General features: G+C 36.9%; 1 protein-coding gene across 1 annotated transcript; it reads left to right on the top strand.

Moving 5' to 3' along the window:
- The first annotated feature begins 1,986 nt into the window (after positions 1–1,986).
- On the top strand, positions 1,987–12,024 carry tmem100a (transmembrane protein 100a). Its single transcript, XM_058771811.1, has 2 exons — positions 1,987–2,315; positions 4,863–12,024. The coding sequence occupies exon 2, from the start codon at positions 4,912–4,914 to the stop codon at positions 5,362–5,364; it is 453 nt and encodes a 150-aa protein (XP_058627794.1). The 5' UTR covers positions 1,987–2,315; positions 4,863–4,911; the 3' UTR covers positions 5,365–12,024.
- Positions 12,025–21,273: the final 9,249 nt, after the last annotated feature.

Raw genomic sequence — 21,273 nt, 5'->3', positions numbered from 1 at the left:
GTGAGAAAAAAAAAAAAAAAATCATATGTTATAATACTGTGTGTGTATGTGTGTATGTATATTTTTTATTTATTTTTGTTATATTCATTAAATAATTTACTTTACATTAATTAATTTAATTTACTGTATACGGTTATACAATATATATATATATATATATATATATATATATATATATATATATATTACTTTGAATTAGCCTATATTTATTATATTTTATTGTATGTATTATCATTTATTTGTATATTATTTCTATATTTTATTACATAATATTAATTATTTATGTTATGTCAGACAGTCATAATCATGAAATAAACACTGAGAGGGCCATCAGACATATATTTAGTTATATATTATTAACCAACAATTTATATTTTATATTTATTTTATTTTATTAATTTCCTTTTTGTGGTTTTACACCTTCTTTTTATATGGATTTAATTTTGTGAACCTAAATATAATACTTAAAATATCTATAATTAAAAATACATTAATTATATTTTTGTTGTGTGTCATACATAATGTTCGGTCAACCAGTCATAATCTCAAAATAAACACTGATATATAAATTATATATACACAATTGAGGAAAGAGACAATTCATTTGTTTTATTTTTTCATTCCATTTTTTATTTTAGATTTTTTTATATGATTTAATATTTCATTTAGGCTACTATGTAGCGATCCGAACACCGACACAGGGAAAGGAGACATTTGTCTGACAGCAGAAGTGAGTCTCTGTGAGTAACTCAATACTGTAACCTTTGTGATACTCGACCTGCAGACCAGCTCAAATATTTATACTCCACCAGATTCATAACAGGCCTATATCAATTCATCAGAAATGGGCAGCGTGTCACAAGATATCGCTAATGCTATAGTTGTGAATTTCCAAAGAAGCTGAACCATATCAACTCAAGTACACCATACAGCCAAAATGCTTAAGCTAAAGAATCATGTTTATGTCTAAGATCATTAAAGAACAGTTCGGCTAGAACTGCATCACATGAGCTCAATCATTTGCTTCAATGCTGCAGAACTTGCAGCCAAATGACAAAACTCTCAGAGGCCTCTGCTGTCAGTCACAGAGATCGGAGCGATGACCGTCACCGCGTGGTGCATTTGAGGAAAGATTTCCTCCGGGAAGGAAGACTGCAGACAACACCCTGTATCACATTACAAGAAAAAAAAAAAAAAGAAGAAGAAGAAAACAACGCACTGGATGCTTGTGGCTCACATGCATGTGTTTGAGAGCAGAAGACAAATCACAAACACATTCAAATATATTCAAATGTATGTCCACAAACACACAATCACAGAACGACTGAGAGTTTGTCCTGTATCTATCATGCCAATCATTTAAATAAATATTGTACATGCACTTCTGCTAATTACTGACTAGGTCCAGGGGGCGTGGTTGGATCCACATCTACACTCTCTGAAATAAAGGTACAAAAGCTGTCACCGGGGAGGTAATTTTTCAAAAGGTACATGTTTGTACCAAAAGGGTCCATTTTTGGTACCTTAAAGGTACATATTAGTACTTAAAGTGTACATATTTGAACCTAATAGGTACAAAAGTGTCCCTTTTGGAAAGGTACCGCCCCAGTGACAGCTTTTGTACCTTTATTTCTGAGAGTGTAGGGGGTGGAGATTGGTAGGTTTAGGGGTGGAGATGGGTGGGTTTAGGGATCAGGGGGTGGAGATGGGTAGGTTTAGGTATATGTAAGGTGGGAGGAGTTGGATCTGGATCCAACCACGCCCCCTGGATCTTGTGTTCTGCAGCGAGACGCTCCTCAATCCATTGGTGAGCAAGTGATGTAATGCTACATTTCTCCAAATCTGATGAAGAAACAAACTCATCTACATCTTGGATGACCTGACGGTGAGTAAGTCTTCAGAATTTATTTTTATTTTTAGGTCAACTATTGTTTTAACCAAAATTAATTCTATCCATACACACAACCAGAGTGATATAGCAGTTCCTCTCAGTAAACTTTATTCTGTGACCAGCCATCAGCATATCACACAAACAGATTATATAGTATACAAAAGACTCCACAAAGTGGTCAGACCTGCCGTTTACGCTCCTCCCCCTGGGTTCAGACTGAAGTAGTGTTAGTTCACATGGAGGAGGAGAAACACAGACGCTCATCTAGTGAATGAGACCCGCACACACACACACACACACACACATAGTCAGTCTCTCACAGGAGATCTTCACCAGCAGACTGTGTCTGGAGTATAACGGGACTTTCACGTCTTCAGTTTGTTGAACAGGATCTTTGGAGGGCAGGATGGAAAACACGTGTGAGGTGAGTGACTTGATCCCGCTCTCAGATTACCTTCATGCATGCACCAAACAAACCATGCAACATTATTTCACACTCACATTTAGGATTGAAATGAGTAACAGTGAATTGTTATATTGGTAGTAAGGGTGTTGCACGTTTCTGCAGCCTTCATGCATGCATTTTCTGACATACTCTGTAAAAAAAGCTGTAAATAAAACAAAGATTATTGGAGCTCTACAAGAAAACACAATTTCAGTCTAGAACACAAATGAGCTGTCTTAAGCGAAGGAATATATATCCATATTCACTGCAATGCATTAAAACTAATATTGAATATTGTAAATGGAATTAAAATATAATGATAGAAACTGTTTTAAGTGACCAAAACAGACATTTTAAAAAATAAAGTCAAAGCAATAAATATATGCTATAAGCCATATTCAATGCACAAATGCATTTAAACTAATACTGACCTTCATGATGAGTCTGAAGGGTTCAAAAATATACTACAACATTCTACATACTAAAACAAGTATCAGACTAATATTTTATGACTTTTTCTACTTTCATGAGGACTGATAAACAAAATTTCAACTTGGAAAAAATAATGCTACTTTGATGTAAATGATAAGAAAATGCAGTTTTCAGATTGTATAATCGAGTCTGTCTATCTATTTGGATTTGTTTTATTGTATGTTCAGTTTAGTGTAAAAACTAAAATGCAGTTTTTGTCCGTTTCTACACTGTAAAAGTTCAGTTGCTGCTTTATTTAATTTTTTTTTTAAGTATAATTAAATTGGCTGTACAAGTAATTTTAACTCAATTATATTAATCGAGTTTAATCTTGTATTACTTAAAAAAAAATGAAGTTAAAATTGGTTAAATTGATTTAATGAATTAAAGTAGTGCAAAAACTCATTACCATGACTTTATCATATCATGTTCACAATGCACTGGGTCACTGAAGAAGATCTAAATGGAAAAGAATTGAAGTGAATCTAAACATGTGGGTTGGAATCCAGGCCAAACGTTGCAGCTGTAATGTGTATCGGTCAGAGCGAGGAGAGTCGCGGGCGTTTGGCAGATCTGCTGACCCTCTTAAGAAAAAGCCCCTTGAGAAATGGCTGTTAATTTATATGGAGCTCGTGTTTCATGGGCCAGTCTGTAATGTCATACGGCGAGCTCTCCAGGGAATGTGGCAGCTCTCTCTGCGTCATTCAGCCGGCGCTCAGCCTGCGTCTGCACTCCAAAAGCAGATCCGGGGGGCTCTTCCCATCTGAAAACCAAAACAACTCTAAAGTCCTAGCGTTTACTCACTCATGCATCGCTATGTCTATACTTCTCAAACATCGGAATAAAGGTTTGTTTAGATCCCTAGCACTTACACTTAGTATTAAACTTCAGTGTGTAACTCATCATGCATCCCGTAAACAAACAAACACCTGGTACACCAGCCTAGCAACACACACACACAGCAGTCACAAACCACCCAGAACACTCTAGCAACCACAGACCTTAGCAACTCCCTAGCAACTACACAAAGTGCCCTAGCAACTGGAATGCAGGCCGTGGAAACCACCACGGCAGGGTTATTTTAGTATTATTTGTATGTTATTATAGGATTTATTGGTATTTTAAATTAGCTTTGATTTCTTTCTATTTATATATTTCACTTTAAACTTTATTTTGTTATGTGCTTTTGTCATTTTTATTATTATTATTATTATTTTAAATATTTCTATATGTAACTTTAATTAAAGTTTATTTCTGTTTTAATTTGAGTCATTTTAGTTTTTCAGTTAAATCAAGTAGAATTAGACATTTCTAAGTCGGCATTTCTAATTTTTCAAGTTTTTTATGCTCAAGTTCTTCATCTAATATTTATATTTTATTTTATTTCTACTTATTTCTTTATTTTAATAGACATTTTTAGTTAACAATAACAATGCACCAAAAACACCCAAGCAACTCCCTAGCAACAAAATATCTGTATAAAACCATAAAAATAAAAATATATATAAATAAATTAATTAATTTGTTTTTATTTATTTTAATCAGATTTAAATTAAACTTTTCTTGTTATTACTATTTTTTTATTTAGTTTTTTTTTTATAAATGTTAAATTTTTATTAATTATTAATTTTATTAATTTTACATAGTTTTAGTTTTAGTTAACAACAATTCACCAGAACACCCTAGCAACTGCAAAGCAACTTTCTGATGGGTTTCTTCATAAGATGTAATTTTTTTTATATATTGTTGTTCTTTCATTTTCATTCGATTTAATCTGATTTTAAATTATACTTTTATTTTTTATTTTTTATTATTTTTTCTTGAAGGAATAATTCACCCAAAAATGATATTTTGATAAGATATTTTGACGAATGTGGGTAACCGAAGAGTTGATGGTAGCCACTGACTTTCATAATATTTTTTCCCAATACTATGGAATAGGTACCATCAACTGTTCGCTAATACATTGTTCAAAGTATATTCTTTTCTTTTCCCTTTCTCTTTATTATGCCTATGTGAAGCTCTGTGAACAAACATGCCGTGCTTTTCCTCTAGGTGTGGAAACCGGCACAGTAGAGCGTAGTGACGGCTCAGACTGCGGCCGATGCCCCAAAACACGCTGACCCTTGACCCTGCGATGCCCACCGAGCTGCTGAAAGACACCATGACAATCCCCGGAGCTTCAGAGCGAATCCTGCAAGAGAAAACCAACAACAACGAGCCTCCTCAACTGCAGCCGCTGGCCGTCACCATCCCCCTGGTCAATGAGGGACAGCTGACAGCAGCCACCGGCGGAGCAGAGCTGTCCTGCTACCGCTGCACCGTGCCCTTCGGAGTGGTGGTCCTGATCGCAGGGATCGTAGTGACGGCCGTCGCGTACAGCTTCAACTCTCACGGCTCCACCATATCGTACTTTGGACTGGTGCTGCTCTCGGCCGGGCTGGTGCTGCTCGCCCTGAGCGCCGTTTGCTGGAAAGTGCGGATGGAGAGAAAGAAAGAGAGAAGACGAGAGAGTCAGACGGCACTGGTGGCCCATCAGAGGAGCATCTTTGCCTGATTCGACACAAGCATGAACTCAGAAACCTTCATGATGAACGAGTTAATGTGACATCCAGATGTTTTGCCTCAGGTCGGACCATGAACTGTAAAAAAAGATGGACGACTCATTTCCACTTCCTTCCAATGTAGAAAAGGGAAGCCAAAACAGAGATTGTCTTACTATAGTGAGATGAGATTATTGAGATTATACTGTATTACTTACTATTGGAGAAAGCGCAACAGTTAACTTGGATCACGTGTGCCTTAATAACCAATCACATTACAGCCTTGACGTCATTGAATTTCAGTCAGAGTTGCGCGACACCAAAGACTATAGAAGTACAAAGACGGTTCACTCCTATACTTATGAATGGGAGAAACTGCAATATGGCGGGATTGTCCCGCCTTCTAAATGAAAGAGCCAATGGTTGATTGGTAAAGTCACTGCGTCACTGCAGCGGCCGTTAGAAGCTCCGGTTCCCATAGAAACCTGAGGCTGGGGCAGTTCATTTCAGATTTTGTTGCTGATTTGAAATATGTAATTTAATCGTGAGTTCAGCGAGCAGTTTTTGAGATTCCAGGATTCACCCATTCATTTAGATAGGACTTGGTCTTGTTAGAGCTCCCTGGAGGCGTTGCATATGGCGGCTGTCATCCCGCATCTTGTTTGGGACAATGTCCAGATAATTGGCCTCAGGGGGTGACGACACCCCATGTTTATAGCATCAAATAACTAACTAAAAACAAACTTTTTTAGAAAAACTAATACTTAAATAAACATTAGAGTGAAAAGACAGAAACCATCTTTGATTGGTTTAATTTTGCTCACATTCCATTGGTTTACATGGAAAGGGTGGGGTTTATAACCTATACTGCAGCCAGCCACCAGGGGGCGATTGAGAAAGAAAGAGAGAAAATGAGACGAAGTCAAACGGCACTGATGGCCCATCAGAGGAGCATCTTCTCCGGATTCGACATGAGCACAAACTCCGAAACCTTCATGGCAAACAAATCAAAGCATCACGTTTTGGACGACGTCCAGATGTTTTGCCTCAGGTCAGACCATAGACTGTAAAATAAGTTGTATGACGCATTTTCGCTTCCTTCCACCGTAGAAAAGTAAACCCAAAATGTTCCATGTTTCATCTTGCCCCGATGACGTCATTTGGAGCATGAGTCATCATTTGTGCAGTAGTGATCGTGAGGTGGAGCCGCGGTTTCAAAGTCCCACCCAAACTCCCACAGATCCAATCACAAGCTCACAATCATGATACCACACCCTGTTTTTATAGCATTAAATAACTACATAAAAACAACGAACGAACAAACACTCGAACATTCATTGGAGTGATAAGAACTACCTAAAATGATGGAAATTGTCTTTGGAAGAGAAGTAAGTGTAATTAGATTTTTTTAGTTCCGATCACGTTCGATTGGTTTACATGGAGAGGGCGGGGTTTATGACCTATACTGCAGCCATCCAGCAGGGAGCGATCAAAATGTTTTGGCTTCACTTTTCAGTCAGACAAACCGAACACTGTCAGAGAAAACGGAATTATGGTATTCCACGAATGGCTCTCAGAATGAGAGTTCGGGACAGTTAATCGAGACAGACTCGCAGCTGCATGTGTCCAGATGTCGAGACACAGCTGCACTGCAAAAAGTCATCATGCTTAAAACAACTCTCAAGTTCTAATGTTTACTTTCTCCAGCATCACTATTGCTACTTCTCAAACATCGGGTTAGAGGTTTGTTTAGATCGCTGACACTGCAGTGTGCAACTCGCCATGCATCCCATAAGCCAACAAATATCCAGTACACCTTAGCAACCAACCTGACAACACACAAAAACACCCCCCAAAAAAGCAGTGTCTAAGAATGCACTTAGAACCACTTAACAACAAATACTTAGCTGCATTTCAACTCCCAAGCAACTGGAAAAGCAACGCTGCAAAAAATGGATTTTCTTACTTACAATTTTGGTCTTGTTTTTCATTACAAACGCCAAAAAATTCCTAAATCAAGACATTTATTAAAGAAGGAATATGACTTGAGATATTAAGTTATCAAAATTAAAATTTAGTTTATGCTTAAAACAAGAAAAGTGATCTGTCAATGGGGTAAGAAAAATAATTTTGTTTTCTTTTTGAATTAAGTTTGCACAGATGGATATTTTTTCTTGTTTTAAGCATAAAGTCCCTTTATTTTGATACATTTTTCAGAAAACAAAATTATTTACTGTTGTACCAAACCTTTATGTATTTCTTTCTCCTGTGGAACAAATACATAAGATATTTTGAAGAAAAATAAAATTAATTGTATTTTTCGTCCATACAAGTGGAAATCAATGGGAACTGAAACTATCTGGAATTTTCAGGGTTTTTTTCAAAATTTGAATTTTCAGAATTTTCAATTTCCAGAATGTTCAGTTTCGGTTTCCATTGACTTCCATTGTATTTTTTGTCCTTTCAATGGAAGTCAATGGGAACAGAAACGGTTTGGCTACCAACATTCTTCAAAATGTCTTCTTTTATGTTCTGCAGCATAAAGAAAGTTTGTGATGACATGAATTTTCATTTTTGGGTGAACTATCCCTTTAATATCTTCAGTTATTTTGATTTAAGAATGTTTAGATATTTTATAATTTTAGCATCCTCAACCACAAACTGTAGTAGTTTCTGACGCAGCACAAGCCGCCCTTTAATGTGGTTCATAAGCGCATTCTTTTTTTCTTTCTTTCTCTCTGTCTCTTTTGCCTGTCAGGCAGGGCCGTTTGGTTAGCTGGGATGCAAGCCAAGGCGAACGCATCAAAATTAAGACAAGTAACCGCTGTGCAAACCCAGAGACGGGAAGTGTCATATTAATCCACGGCTGCTTCCTGTCCGGGTGGATTAATGGAAAGACATGCTTTGAGACATAAAGGAAAGGGAGGAAATTTAGGAAATGAAGAACAATGATTTCTTCTTCATTGAGAGTATCTTTCTGACACCCAGATACTTTATATGTCGCTATTGTGGACATATGGTACTTATATCACTAGTATTAAGATATATAAACAACAATGGGCTGGAAAACCAGACGTTATGTTCTTTTATTGAATTTATTTTGTATTTCAGACTATGAGGACAGACAAACACGCTCTTACTCGAGCAGTGATTTATGACTTTATGTGAAGTAACTTAAAAAGACCGATAATCGCATTTAAGATGACAGTATTATGTGATTTTTGTGTATTTGATCATGTAAATTGTGAATTATTGATTTCAGGTGCTTATTTTTTGATGAGAGAATGAAAATGTGTCTTAACAGTTCAGTTTCAGATTGCTTATGATTGTAATCGTCATTTCTTCAATTATGTCTGTGGAAATGCTATATTTGTTAGATGCTGACAGAACTATTTTTAATAAACTCCTGTGAAACTAAAAAATTATCTCAATGATTTCAAAAATCATTTGAATTATTCCACCAACTAATTAATATGTAAACTCTAAAACTCACAGCAACTGTTGCATTAAACAAAGTGTTATGAGTTTGAGTTGTGACTGAATGAGTCGTGTCTGAGTCACTTCATGTCTGCAGACTGGCTTTAATTATTTCCCCATTCCCCATTTGTTTGAAGTGGTTTGGGTTTGGTCGAAAGACGCCAGCCTAACATAAAGAGCTTTCTCGTGTGAGATGCTGCGATTAAAACTTTCAATAATGAATGGAAGGAAATGTTTCTTTCTTTCTTTTACAATGAGCTCTGCTGCGCTCCACGTCTGCACTGTGCATTGTGTACAAGTGAATGCCATCGGAAGTGTCCAAACTTCACTGCTTATGTAGGTGAGAATTTGAAAGGCACCTATTATGCAAAATTCACTTTTGCATGTTGTTTGAACATAAGTATGTGTTGGCAGTGTGTGTACACAACCACGCTATAATGATAAAAATCCACCCGCTCCTTTTATTTTAATCCCCGGAAATCATAAGCAGTGTCTCAGAACAAGCCATTCGCAGAATCTGTACAAAGTGACATCACATTTTACAAGCCCGCCCATGACTGTTGATGGACACTGCTGTATTAGCAGAGACCCCGCCTTGAGTGAGCCGTACAGAATCCACCATGTTTATCTTCATGCTAGAGCATTTAAAAGCAGCATTCATGTAAGAAATGTCTTCTTATTAAAGCCATAGAAGTTATTCAGTCCAGAGCGGTGAGTGATTTTCTGTTTTTAGTTTATTGTTTAGGTCATATTATCAGCATGGACAGCAGTACTGTACATTACGCTGCTAATATAAACACAAATCTAATATAAACATGTGAATTCTTTCCCAGCTGTTTACCTTTACAGACATAACTGATGTTTTTAGCAGAGGATCTGAGGAACGAGCCTCTTATTAATGCCGCTTCCATAGACATTGGTGTGTATTTAACAAACTATAAGTGTATTGTTTTGCTAGTACTTTGGTGTATTTAAACATCTGAAACCTAAAATAAGCATATGGTTGAAAACACTGAATAGTTGTGATAATATGACAAACGCTGAACACGTCCGTCTCTGACTCCGCGAAAAGCGTGAAAGTAGATTTTAATTTAGCAGTTGATCACATGCTGAACATTCTAATCACACCGGTGTGATCGTACATGTCAAAGGGTTAAAGCAAACATTTTGGGAAATTCACATTTATAACACATACTCAAATATAATGCACAAAGTTGCTATGATGTTTGGCAACCATAAACAGCACCCTGGCAACTGCCTTGAACACCCTAGCAACAGCATAGCAACAGGTCAGAACACCTTAGACACATCAAAACAACACCCTATATATATATATATATTAGTGGCGTCCGTTGCTATGGCGCAAAGAGCGCTTCGTTCATAATCACTAAAAAGCTGTCACTCTTAGTTCACAAATCTCTTATTTACATTGCGTCAACACTTTGTTATAATGAGATTATTCGTGCAGAACACAATACCTGAACAAAAACTCTGGCGATCTGAGTGGTGAGTGGATTCTACTGCAACTTAAATGCCTCTGATATATGTCTGTGATTGGCTACATTGCTCAACGCTGCAAAAACATGTTGGAATAGAAATCGATCTCCAGAGCGCAAACTGTAATGCACTGGATAGTTAGCCAAATCTGCAATAAAATGCCATTAATACAACTTTAACTGAGGGTGCTTTTGATTTCGTTGGAGGGTGCTTAGCACCCTCTAGCACCCCTGTAGAACCGGGCCTGCACATAGCAATGCTCTAAGCACTCAGAACACCATAGCAACTCCCTGGAAACTGCCCAGAACACCCTAGAAACCACATAGCAATGCTCTAACCACTCAGAAAACCATAGCAACACCCTGGAAACTGCTCAGAACACTCAGAAACTGCCAAGAGCACCCTGGTAACCACACAGCAACACTTTAGCATCATGTCGGCATAAAAGTGGAAAATAGTTGTATGTAGTTTACTGAATATGAAACACACAGATTTGGTATTTCTGTTTTGAACACTAAACCAAAAAATGTTCTATTTGTGTAGAAAACCACAAACCAAGGACCAGTTAAAGCAGTGCAGCTGTAGTTCCCCTGACTCCATCAGTGCTATATTAATTCTCTATAGGTGATCTTGTGGCCTTGAACTGCTCGCTTCGACATGGCGGTTTAAAATAGCCGGACTTAGAGATGTATTTATAGGCAGCATTTGCGTTGCTATGCGTTTCCCGGACACCAGACACTACAACTCAACGGTTTGTTTGCGTCAGAGGAGCATCCACAACACACTTTGTCAGATTCGATGGCCAACGTCCCTCACAACCAAGTGGACACACAGCGAACAGGAGAGACGACCTGAACACATAAATCAGATGTTTGATGCCCAGCAAGATGTCTTCTTCTCTCCACGGCCGCACTGCAGTGTAGGAACTTCTGGAAAGTCCAAGTGCAAATACTACTTTTAGCAGAGATTTTATTCTAATATTCATATTTTAGTTTATTTCTATGGAAGCTTCACTGAATAATAAAAAAAAAAAAGTAATTGCGACATTTTATCTCAGTTCTGACATTTTTTTCTCAGAATTGCAAAATATAAACTCTATATATAAAATAGCTAATTGTAAGAAATTTCTCAAAATAGTTTTAGGTTACAACAACAACACTGAATGTGACAAAAAGACACTTAGATAATACTTAGATAATTTAATGAGAGATGTTTGAGTCCATACTGAGATTTTTTTTTTAACTCTAGAGGACAACCGTGTGAGAGAGATATATATATATATATATATCCTCAGCTAAAATTTAAAGCACAAAAATCTCTATTTGCTCTCCATTCAATCCTAATAAGAAGCAATCAAGACATTTAAGAGATCTCATCTGAGAGTTTAATTTATGTGTAATGGGCAATATTTCCATAATAATCTCACCTGTGTCCTGTGTAGATGTATAATGCCTCAAACTGTGCTCAGAAAACAAAGTCTCAAAAATAAATCAAATGTTTCTCATCAAATTCTGTACATTGAAAAATGCACCTATCTTTATTTCTTAAAATGTTTAGAAGAAACATGAGACAAAGTTGATGTCAAAGCTCATGAAGTTTGTCAAAGTTGTCAAATCACAATATCTCTAATGAGAAACATCCACAAAAAGAGACACATCTGAGCTGAGCACAGATTTTAATGACAAAAAAAAAAAAAAGAAGCTGATTATTTGTAATTGAAAGAATATAATATTTGTGAAGTTTCATTTAAATGCTCTGCTCTGTCCTCATGTACTGCAGCCAAATCCTCAAGGCCTTTAATAAACAAAACGCTGAGGGTAAACATGTGGTTTAACTCTAGCGTCTCCCTGTCTTTGTGTTTAATTTGATTAACTGACTCATGCTCATTGGAGCAGCAGGGGGTTCCTGAACAGAAGCCAAGATCTCTGTCTCTGGTGAAATATCCCTGCTGTGACCCCGGGGACTCAGATCTGGGGCCAGGACGAGGGGTGCTCAGTGTTTGTGCCTCAGCTCTTTCTGACATAGAGGGGCGTCCCACGACATCACTTCCTCCAGCCGTTTCTTCACCTGGCTGCAAAGAATCAGCAGATCTATCAAGCCCACCGCTGCCAGCAAACAATGAACAGCAGTGATTTACTGAGCAATTTACTCTTGACCGCAGAGAGACACATAAATTACATGATTACATGAAAGGACTATTGTTTTTTTGTTTTTTCAGAGGAAAAATGGGGGAAAACAACAACAACAACAAAAGATTTTAAAGATTCATTCACACAACTCTTCCATAAAAACAAAAGTTCAGAAAGTTGCTAGGGTGCTCTGGGTGTAGTTGCCAGTTCAAAAGAAGAAGAAAAGAAAAAAACAGAACAGCAATTTAATCCTCTGAAAATCAATTTGGTTCATTAAAATTGTATATACATAACATTTGTAATATAATACCAATTATATTAATTGATATTAATATTACTTAATATAATCTACAATATTTTTATTATGAATTATGTAATTTTATAATAAATTATAATAACAATGATATAAATTAGATTATTGTATATTATCTATTATATTAATATATTTATACAAATGTTGACTATATTAGCTTAAAATAGAGTAATAAATATAAATAAAATATATTTAGCAGCTCTCTCTGTGAATCATTTTGCATTTCTAACCCAGGATAAACTAATGGGAAACATGGAACAATATGAATCAGGATTACATTAAGCCAGAGTTAAATGCTCAGTAATGTGCCAATAATTTTAATTTAATGACTTTTAGGAGCAACATCTGAAACATAATACAGTTCATTTCTAACATAACTGAGAACCCCATTAAATAACCAGAGATATGAAAGAGCTCCGCACAATAAAAGATCTGAGCAATGATCACAACTGCATATGAATCCTGTTTTCTATCAGTGTTTATAGGTCTCTGTTTTGGGCTCTTGTCTGACCTTTGACATCAGTAAAATGAGAGCAGAGTGAACTCGAGTAAATGCAGTGAGAAAGACCTTTTAGATGGAGTGCTCTTATTCACAAATGAAATACACTGTGCTGAACCCCCTACAGCGGCACTGCTCTTTAAACACGACAATGTGAAGCCCTCCTTTGCAGGAATGCTTTTGCTTGTCCATTAAAAGTTGGCAAAAAACTGAAAAGTTATCTGTCATCCTGCAGTATTGGGCTTTTAACACATCACTCCTGCTCTTTCTGAGCGTCGATTCAACACACAACACCCAAGAAAAACAGCCTGACCTGAGTCTGAAACGCACAGAACTGAACGGGAGGCGTTTTAAGAGCTAATAGATCTGGTTTAGTGTCTCTACGAGAGACAGGACGGCCAATTAATCCTCCAAAAACTCTGTCGTAGCTGCAGGGATGGAAGATCTCAGCGTGGGATTGCTACACTTCCCGTTCCAGACGGTTCCTGGCAGTGACACGACTCTGAACCGGTGCACATTCAGGATGAATGCTGATTAAAACACGTCTCACTGATCTGAGCGAAGTTACTGTCATCCATTTCACTTCATTCAGGGTGACTCCCTAGTTCTCTTCCTCTCTTTGATTGTGAATAAAAGCCAAAAAGACAAAGAACAGGAAGGAAGGAATAAGAGAAAGTGCGGTTTTCATTATAGGCTTCAAAATACACTCGAGCCCTTTGACTTCGCAGAGCTCTGAACTCTCTGAATTGCAATTACGGTGTTGCAACAGCGATCTTCATTTCAAAAGAAAAAGCTGGCAGAGCTCCATGTGTCTCTGGTTGAAAGTTGAGAAATCGAGTGAAACCCGAGGGAAAGAAAAGTGACCAAAAGTGCTCTTTAATATCTCAATCGTTTTGGCAAAATGAATCCTGCTTCTCAGAAGTTTATCTTGAGAAAATGAGCCCAATATTGTGCATCCTGTCAATAATACTGCACACTAATCAGATTTCTCAAATGATCTGAGACGCCCTCATGGAGTATCCCTTTACTATTACTATTTGCTTTAGCAGAAAAATCTGAAACAACATTGATAATTAAATGATCATAACTGAGATCAATAAACACAGGTTTATACCCAACAGAATGAAAAATATGCATGACAAAAACTGCACCAAAGAGGCAATGTTTTCCCCCTAAAATACAAACTGTTCAATGAATACACAGTATTGCAAGAGTCAAGCATATTGTCATAAACCACAATGAATACACAGGGATTTCTCAACTTTCGTCTAGAAATATGTCTTTGGAAATGCAGTTCAGCACTGCAAAGACAAAACCCCAAAGGAAAACTGTTTTACTGAAATGTTGCTCTGTGTAAACTTTTCAACGTGTTTTATTCATAAAAACCAGCACTATTTAACTGGTCCAACATTAGAATAACTGTTCTCCATTTACAGGTTCATTGCTACTCTAAATTACTGAGGAGATCTTCATATTTCATTCTACAACACAAATGACATTCATACCTCAAATATGAATTTTTACACTGTTGTGTGCTTTAAAGTGTAAGTTGCTAAGCAAGCAATACAACTAGCGCAAGGAATGATGGCAGTTTGATGAATGGGACAACCAAAGATATCTTACGTAGCAACTTGTTGGCAAACACACAACCAGCATGCAGAACTGACTCACAAAAACAAGCCAATTGCCATTAGCACAGTTTTTGACAGTGTTTTTACAGATACATGATCTGCATAATCCATTTAGCCCTAAACATCACATATCCACCTTGTTTTGAAAAACGGAAGTAATCTATTTTCTGTGAAGTTGCCAGACTTCCTAATTAATAGCCGCTATAGATAAATCACTTGAAGAATGGACCTTTTTCACATTTCCGGGTTTCTCAGCAGTGGAAGTCGTCATTAACTTCTATAGCAGTGAATGGGAAACTACTTTTTTTTTGCATTCCAATTTGCTCAGATAGCAAAAAACAACTCCACGATAGTGTTTTCATGACTTTCAAAAATAGGAACAAATTGTGAGAGACACTGATGGTGGCAGTCAGAAGAGAAAACAATGTCAAATTTATGGTCACTCATAGCCGCTGTATTAGAAACACCCTCACAACACCACTAACTCAATTTTTATTATTATTGCAAACATAATATAATACAAAGTAAAGTGTTATAAATGTACATACAAACTATTTGCTACAACCCATGATAAAGACTTAAAACAACGTAAAAACAATTTGCAATATCATGCTGCAAAACGGACTGTTTTTGTACAGCTAAAATAACAGGAAGCAAATGATAACAGAACACTCATGCAAAGCCACTAGAAGGCAAGCCTGCAACCTTTAGTCAAAAAAGTGTAAGAGCTAATGCTAACGCTTCCGCTTTGGCAGTATGTGGGAAAGGAGACCAGAGGCCTTTTTTTTTTTTTTTTTTGAATGGAAGTCAATGGAGGAGAGGCTTCACTACGCTGAATAAACAGCTTTTTAGAGGAAACAGCTTATCATTTAATGAATCGACAATCTGTCAGCTAATCTTCAACATGTTTTACACTAAACAATACTTTTGGATTGAAATATTTTTAGAGTTTACACCGAAAAAAGTGCTGTTTTATAAAAGAAGTCACTGACTTTTTGCGACAGGTGGGATTCAGTTTACGGCACTTCTCATTCATTCCTATGGTGTCCGTAAACGACGACTGAAGCTGTGTCTCATTTAGAAGGCTGCGCCCTCCGGAGGTCGCATTCATCGAGGCTGTCTCATTTCAGAAGAGCAAGTAGGACACTCCGAATGTGACCTTCGAATGCAAACTACTTTCACAGGAATTCGGAGGATGCGTGAGGTATAAATTACTTCTCACAAATAGTAACTGAGTTGCATCATTATAAAAGTAACCAATTACCATGGAAAGTAACTATTGTGTTACTTAAAAAAAAAATCTAATATGTCAAATAACTTGGATACCTCCAATATTAAATGTAAATTGAATGAAATGGACACTACATGGAATAAATTATTATTTTTAAACATTGTACACTAATACAAAACAACAATTTAAAAATGCTTATTTAACACTGATCAGTTTTTAACATTCTAGCAGACATTATACCATTTTAATTTAAAATTAATAAGTTAGTAAAATAATATTTTGTGGCCATTTTTGAGACCCCCTTCTTGAATCAAGCTTGCAAATAAATGCAGCCTTGCTGGGCAGAAGGGAATTATTTTTAAAACATTAGAAATGATGACAGATCCTAATTTGAACACTGTGTGAATGTTATAATAAATGTATCAATAGAGCTGTTGTAATTATTATCATCATTATTGTATTACTATTTAATTTCATTTAACAGGACAACAGTATTACAATACTAACATTTATCAATGATTGATGGAGCTTTAGCTATATTGACGGAAGTCATCAGTGCTTCTTTTTGTTGACAGCAGCAGATTTATAAATTATTCTCATTACTAATTTGGGAAGATGCACGTATCACATTGTCACATGCCTTGTAAAAAATCATAAAAGTGTTACTGAGCAACTGAGGAGTAACACAGTTTCAGCACAGATTTCCCTCGCGGTTTGGACTTTGAACCCTGGATAACTAGACAGCGCCGCCAGCCCCTGCAGCGCTGTTTGTATGCAATTCATGTGTGTATTAGAAAACATAACGTTCTGCAGTGTATTTAATTCTTTAAGGCCATTTCGCGATTTAATGGCATCATACAGTAACCAGCAACAACCACCCCTTCCTCTTCTCATGGACAACATGCAATGCGTTTTCATTCATTCCTAACATTAAAAATTCAAAGATTTCCCTGCTGAAAAAACCAATAGAACCCTGCCCAAAACACAATATAAAATGTAATGGTTTTAATGGTTATAATGGGAATTGTATTGGTTTTAATGGAAACTATAATCGTGTCTACTGGTATGTGATGGATTCTATTGGTGGGATGTTAAATGAAAAATGCCCAAAACACACTACAAAAAGGAATTTTGTAATGGTTTTACTGGAAAAAGCTAATGGTTTATAATGGTATTTTAATGGAAGCCAATGTGATGTTTCTGTGATGGTTTCTATTGGGCTTTATTGTTGTTGTTGTTGTTTTGTTTTTTTTTGGATGGAAAGCGGCAATTGCTTATGTATTATTCAGTATATTGTAGTACCGCAATGTATTATTCTATATAATTACCAATATACTTAAAAGTATTTAATATATGGACCGTTCATATATAATAAAATATATTTTCTTTCCGTATGGGTGTGTGTGTGTGTGTGTGTGTGTGTGTGTGTTTATGGAGACGGACAAGCATTATGCAGTGTGCTGAGCTGGAAGGTGGTAAGTCTCTTAGGAAACAATGGCTTTTTGTTTTTGAATGATTTCCATCAATTCTGCCTCCGCGTTGAGCTGCACTATTCCCGCGAGGACAAACAATCTGCAGAGCGAGTGAGCGAGCGTTAACCGCAGACTGTCCGGTGTGACGCAGAGCTCTGGCTCTCGCTGATCGATCGGCGTGTACTTTTTACCCCGCTCAACCATTGTTGCTGCACTCCCACCCTGACACACACACACACACACACACACACACACACACGCATACTTCCTAATTAAACCCAGGAGTGCAGAGCTCAGGCCGGTTAGCCTTTGTCCAACTTTCCTCATCAAGAGCTCTCTTAGATATGCAGAGCTGCGGCCATCTGCCTCAGACAGACGTATCCCACAATGCCACAGAGGAGGAAAGACGTCAAGCCTCCCGCAAGGGAAACCGCAGAGCGATATTTGATTGAAATCTGTGTGAGAAAACCACAGTTGTGCGCTGGGAGTAGGCTAATTCATTCGCTCGATCATGATGGTACAAGTGTGAATGAAGTTTCAAATGAATTAATAGCTACTTTTATTCAGCAAGGATGCATTACATTGTTTAAAAGTGACATAGGCTACATTTTATAATGTTTCAAAAGATTTCTATTAAAAATAAATGTTGTTCTTTTGCACTTTGTTCTTTTGCGATTCACATAACGAGTAGTTCAGACTGCTTTGCGAACCGATTCAATAGTTCAAAAGAAATCAATACTTTTGTTCAGAAAGGATGTAGGCCTATTAAATTGATCAAAAGTGACAGTGAAGACATTTATAATGTTAGATAAGATTTCTATTTCAAGTAGGCCTATGTTGTGTTCTTTTGAACCTTCTATTCATCAAAGAATCTTTCCACAAAAACATAAAGCAGCACTACTGTGTTCATTGATAATAATCAGAAATGTTTCTTAAAGGTGGGGTATGTATTTTTACACTGGACGTGACAGTTGTCCTGTGGCGGTCTGTCTACACTGGATGCGACAAAGCGTTGAAAATCATTTGAAATTTGTGTCAATACTTCATAAATAGACAAAGAGATTTGTTTTTCCCATGAAGTAGTCATAATTTCCCACCCTTACAATTAAATAAATTTCTGTGAGATTAGAAAAATATTTGTATAGAAACATCTGATTCATTTATTGTGTACCATAGGCTGTTTAAACAAACAAAAAGATCAAATATTAACATTTCAGAGCAGTAGTTTTGGCCAGAAGAAGAAAGCTTTGTGAAAACGGTTCAATGAAATGAAATCTCAAAGGAAGCGGCCCAGTGTCGGTGTCAATTGCTCTTACATCAGGTTGTGTAGTTTCTTGACGTGTGAGATCGGCTGACCTTTGAACAACCTCTTTAGACAATGATCTCAGAGCTGGGATTCAGGAAAACACTATGACATCAGCACTGGTATCAATGAGCCTCAGGACACACACACACACACACATATCTAATCCGCTCATATAAATTTTAAATGGGAAAACAAAAAACAATCCAAGCTCGTCATAGTTACCAAGCACACATATTCGTGCAATATGAACTTGTGTGTAGTTCACAGAAGGGATTTCTACCAAAAAAGTCAATGTCCAAAGAAGAGGCAGTTTATAGGATAGAAAAATTACAGACCTTTGAGGGAAAATTCTAGGTGCAGTACAAGTCAACTGCAATTGTTGCATAATGTTGATTTAAAAAAAAAAAAAAAAAAAAAAAATTAATGATTCATGAAATGTGTTATTCAGACCTCTTTTTGAACCAAGAGAGTTATTGAAAAAGAATCGGCTAGCTTTTTCTGCAACTTTAAAAAGTCTTTCAGACCACTTTCTTAACCTGTTAGACCTTTTCATTGAAAATAATCAATTGGCATTTACTATTATTTTTCTATTCGCAAACAAGTCTTCTTCGAATTGCAAATGAGTAATTCAGAAGACTTTGCAAACCAATCTGACCTTTCCTTTGAAAAGAATCGACTAGAATGAACGTTTCTTTTGCAATTGTTGTTTAGTTGTTGAGCTTTTCAAACTGATTTGACCAAAATGGGAGTAAACCGTGTCAGCACCTGCAGGGTTTAAAGTCTGCATGAAATGGGAATTCATTTCTAAATGCGTGTTATTGCTCTTATTATGAAATTTTTCATGCATGTTTCTTTTTAAATTTTTTTACCTCATCATTTTTTATTAAAATTGTCATAACTTTTACATCCACCCCTTTCTTACATTCATCTGTAAGCTCCAGTCAACACTTAATGCACAGAATCAAGTCGGGCCCTACATCTTTTATTTTCCAAAAGCAGATGGCTTTTGTTTGGACTTCTGACTGGTTTTATACGCCCCATGTCACCTTGTAACTGCAAAAAACAAACAAACAAAAACATAGGACAAGACATTATTTTCTGTGATAAAGAATGTCTCTAAAAAAATTACCAGCAAGTAATGACTTTAAAATTTTGACTTTAGTGGACTTGACAGCAAAGTTGTATGGACTGCTTCTGGGCTAAACAGTAGTTCTGAATGAAACATCTAGTATTACATCCACCCACAATCTCTGTACAAGTTTAGATCAGTGTCCAATCTGATCTGGGTTGGGACACACTATTAAAATGAAATCGAAGGTCATTTTATTAGGCGTTTGTGACCACAAAATAACAAGGGGTTTCTCATTTTCTCGGACTTACATGGAAAGTCATGGCTGGCAGCGAGGCGTTTTTCCCAGGGTAAATGATGTGAATTGTTGAGATGGTTCATGCAGGAAGCGTGAGGGTGTGTCTCGCTCAGCAGCTGCGGAGGTCGGGAAGCATTTAACGGTGATGTCATGAGCGGTACGGTCTTCACAGCGCTATGTTTCCTTTTATCTCACCTCGGCCTGCTGTGAGAAAAAGCTCACAGTTCATCCGTCAACCTCCAGAGACGCATTAAACGCTGTGACACGATGGCTGAGGGTCTGTTATGTGTTTAGTCACAGGAAGACTGGTGCCTTGTGGAACACACAACGAGCAGGTCATTTACTTCTGGTTTGTGTGCTGAAACAGTTTCACAATGAACTCCTGTGAACCCTCATGTCTCATGAGTTTTTGGAGACACAGAAACTTTAAACACAGTCACTTAAATTAAGATGAATTTAAAGGTGCAAACAAGTTACTATGGAGCTCCTAAAAGATATGGTTAAAAAAATATGAGATGGTATGAAAAAATAGATTTCAATGATTTTGCGTTCCCTCTTAAAACTTTTTCGTTCTCTTGCAAAACATTTAAGTTTACTTGCAAAAGTATTGTGTTGCCTTTGTGTTCGCTCACAAAACATGTGCACTCTCTCGCAAGTGTTGCATTGCCCCAAGAAACTGTGTTCGTTCGCAAAACATTTGAGTTCCCCCAAGAAACTTTGTGCTCTCTCGCAAAAGTATTACATTGCCCTGAAAAACTGTGTTCCCTTGTACAACATTTGTATTCTCTCGCAAAAGTATTGCATTGCCTCAAGAAGCTTATTCTCTCATTAAAGATTTGCGTTCTCTTGCCCCAAGAAACTCTGCGTTCATTCGCAAATGTTGACAGTAAAGCTTCTTCAGCCAATGCAATACTTTTGCAAGAGAACGTAGATGTTTTGTGAACAAACACAAAGTTTCTTGGGGCAACGCAATACTTTTGCAAGAAAACGCAAATGTTTTG

The sequence above is a fragment of the Onychostoma macrolepis genome, chromosome 03 (assembly GCF_012432095.1).
Source record: "Onychostoma macrolepis isolate SWU-2019 chromosome 03, ASM1243209v1, whole genome shotgun sequence".
Taxonomy (NCBI): domain Eukaryota; kingdom Metazoa; phylum Chordata; class Actinopteri; order Cypriniformes; family Cyprinidae; genus Onychostoma; species Onychostoma macrolepis.
This window is presented reverse-complemented; position numbering and strand designations above follow the sequence as displayed.

Excerpts from the sequence above, each read along its gene's own strand:
- tmem100a (XM_058771811.1), top strand. The coding sequence starts at position 4,912 with ATGCCCCAAAACACGCTGACCCTTGACCCTGCGATGCCCACCGAGCTG.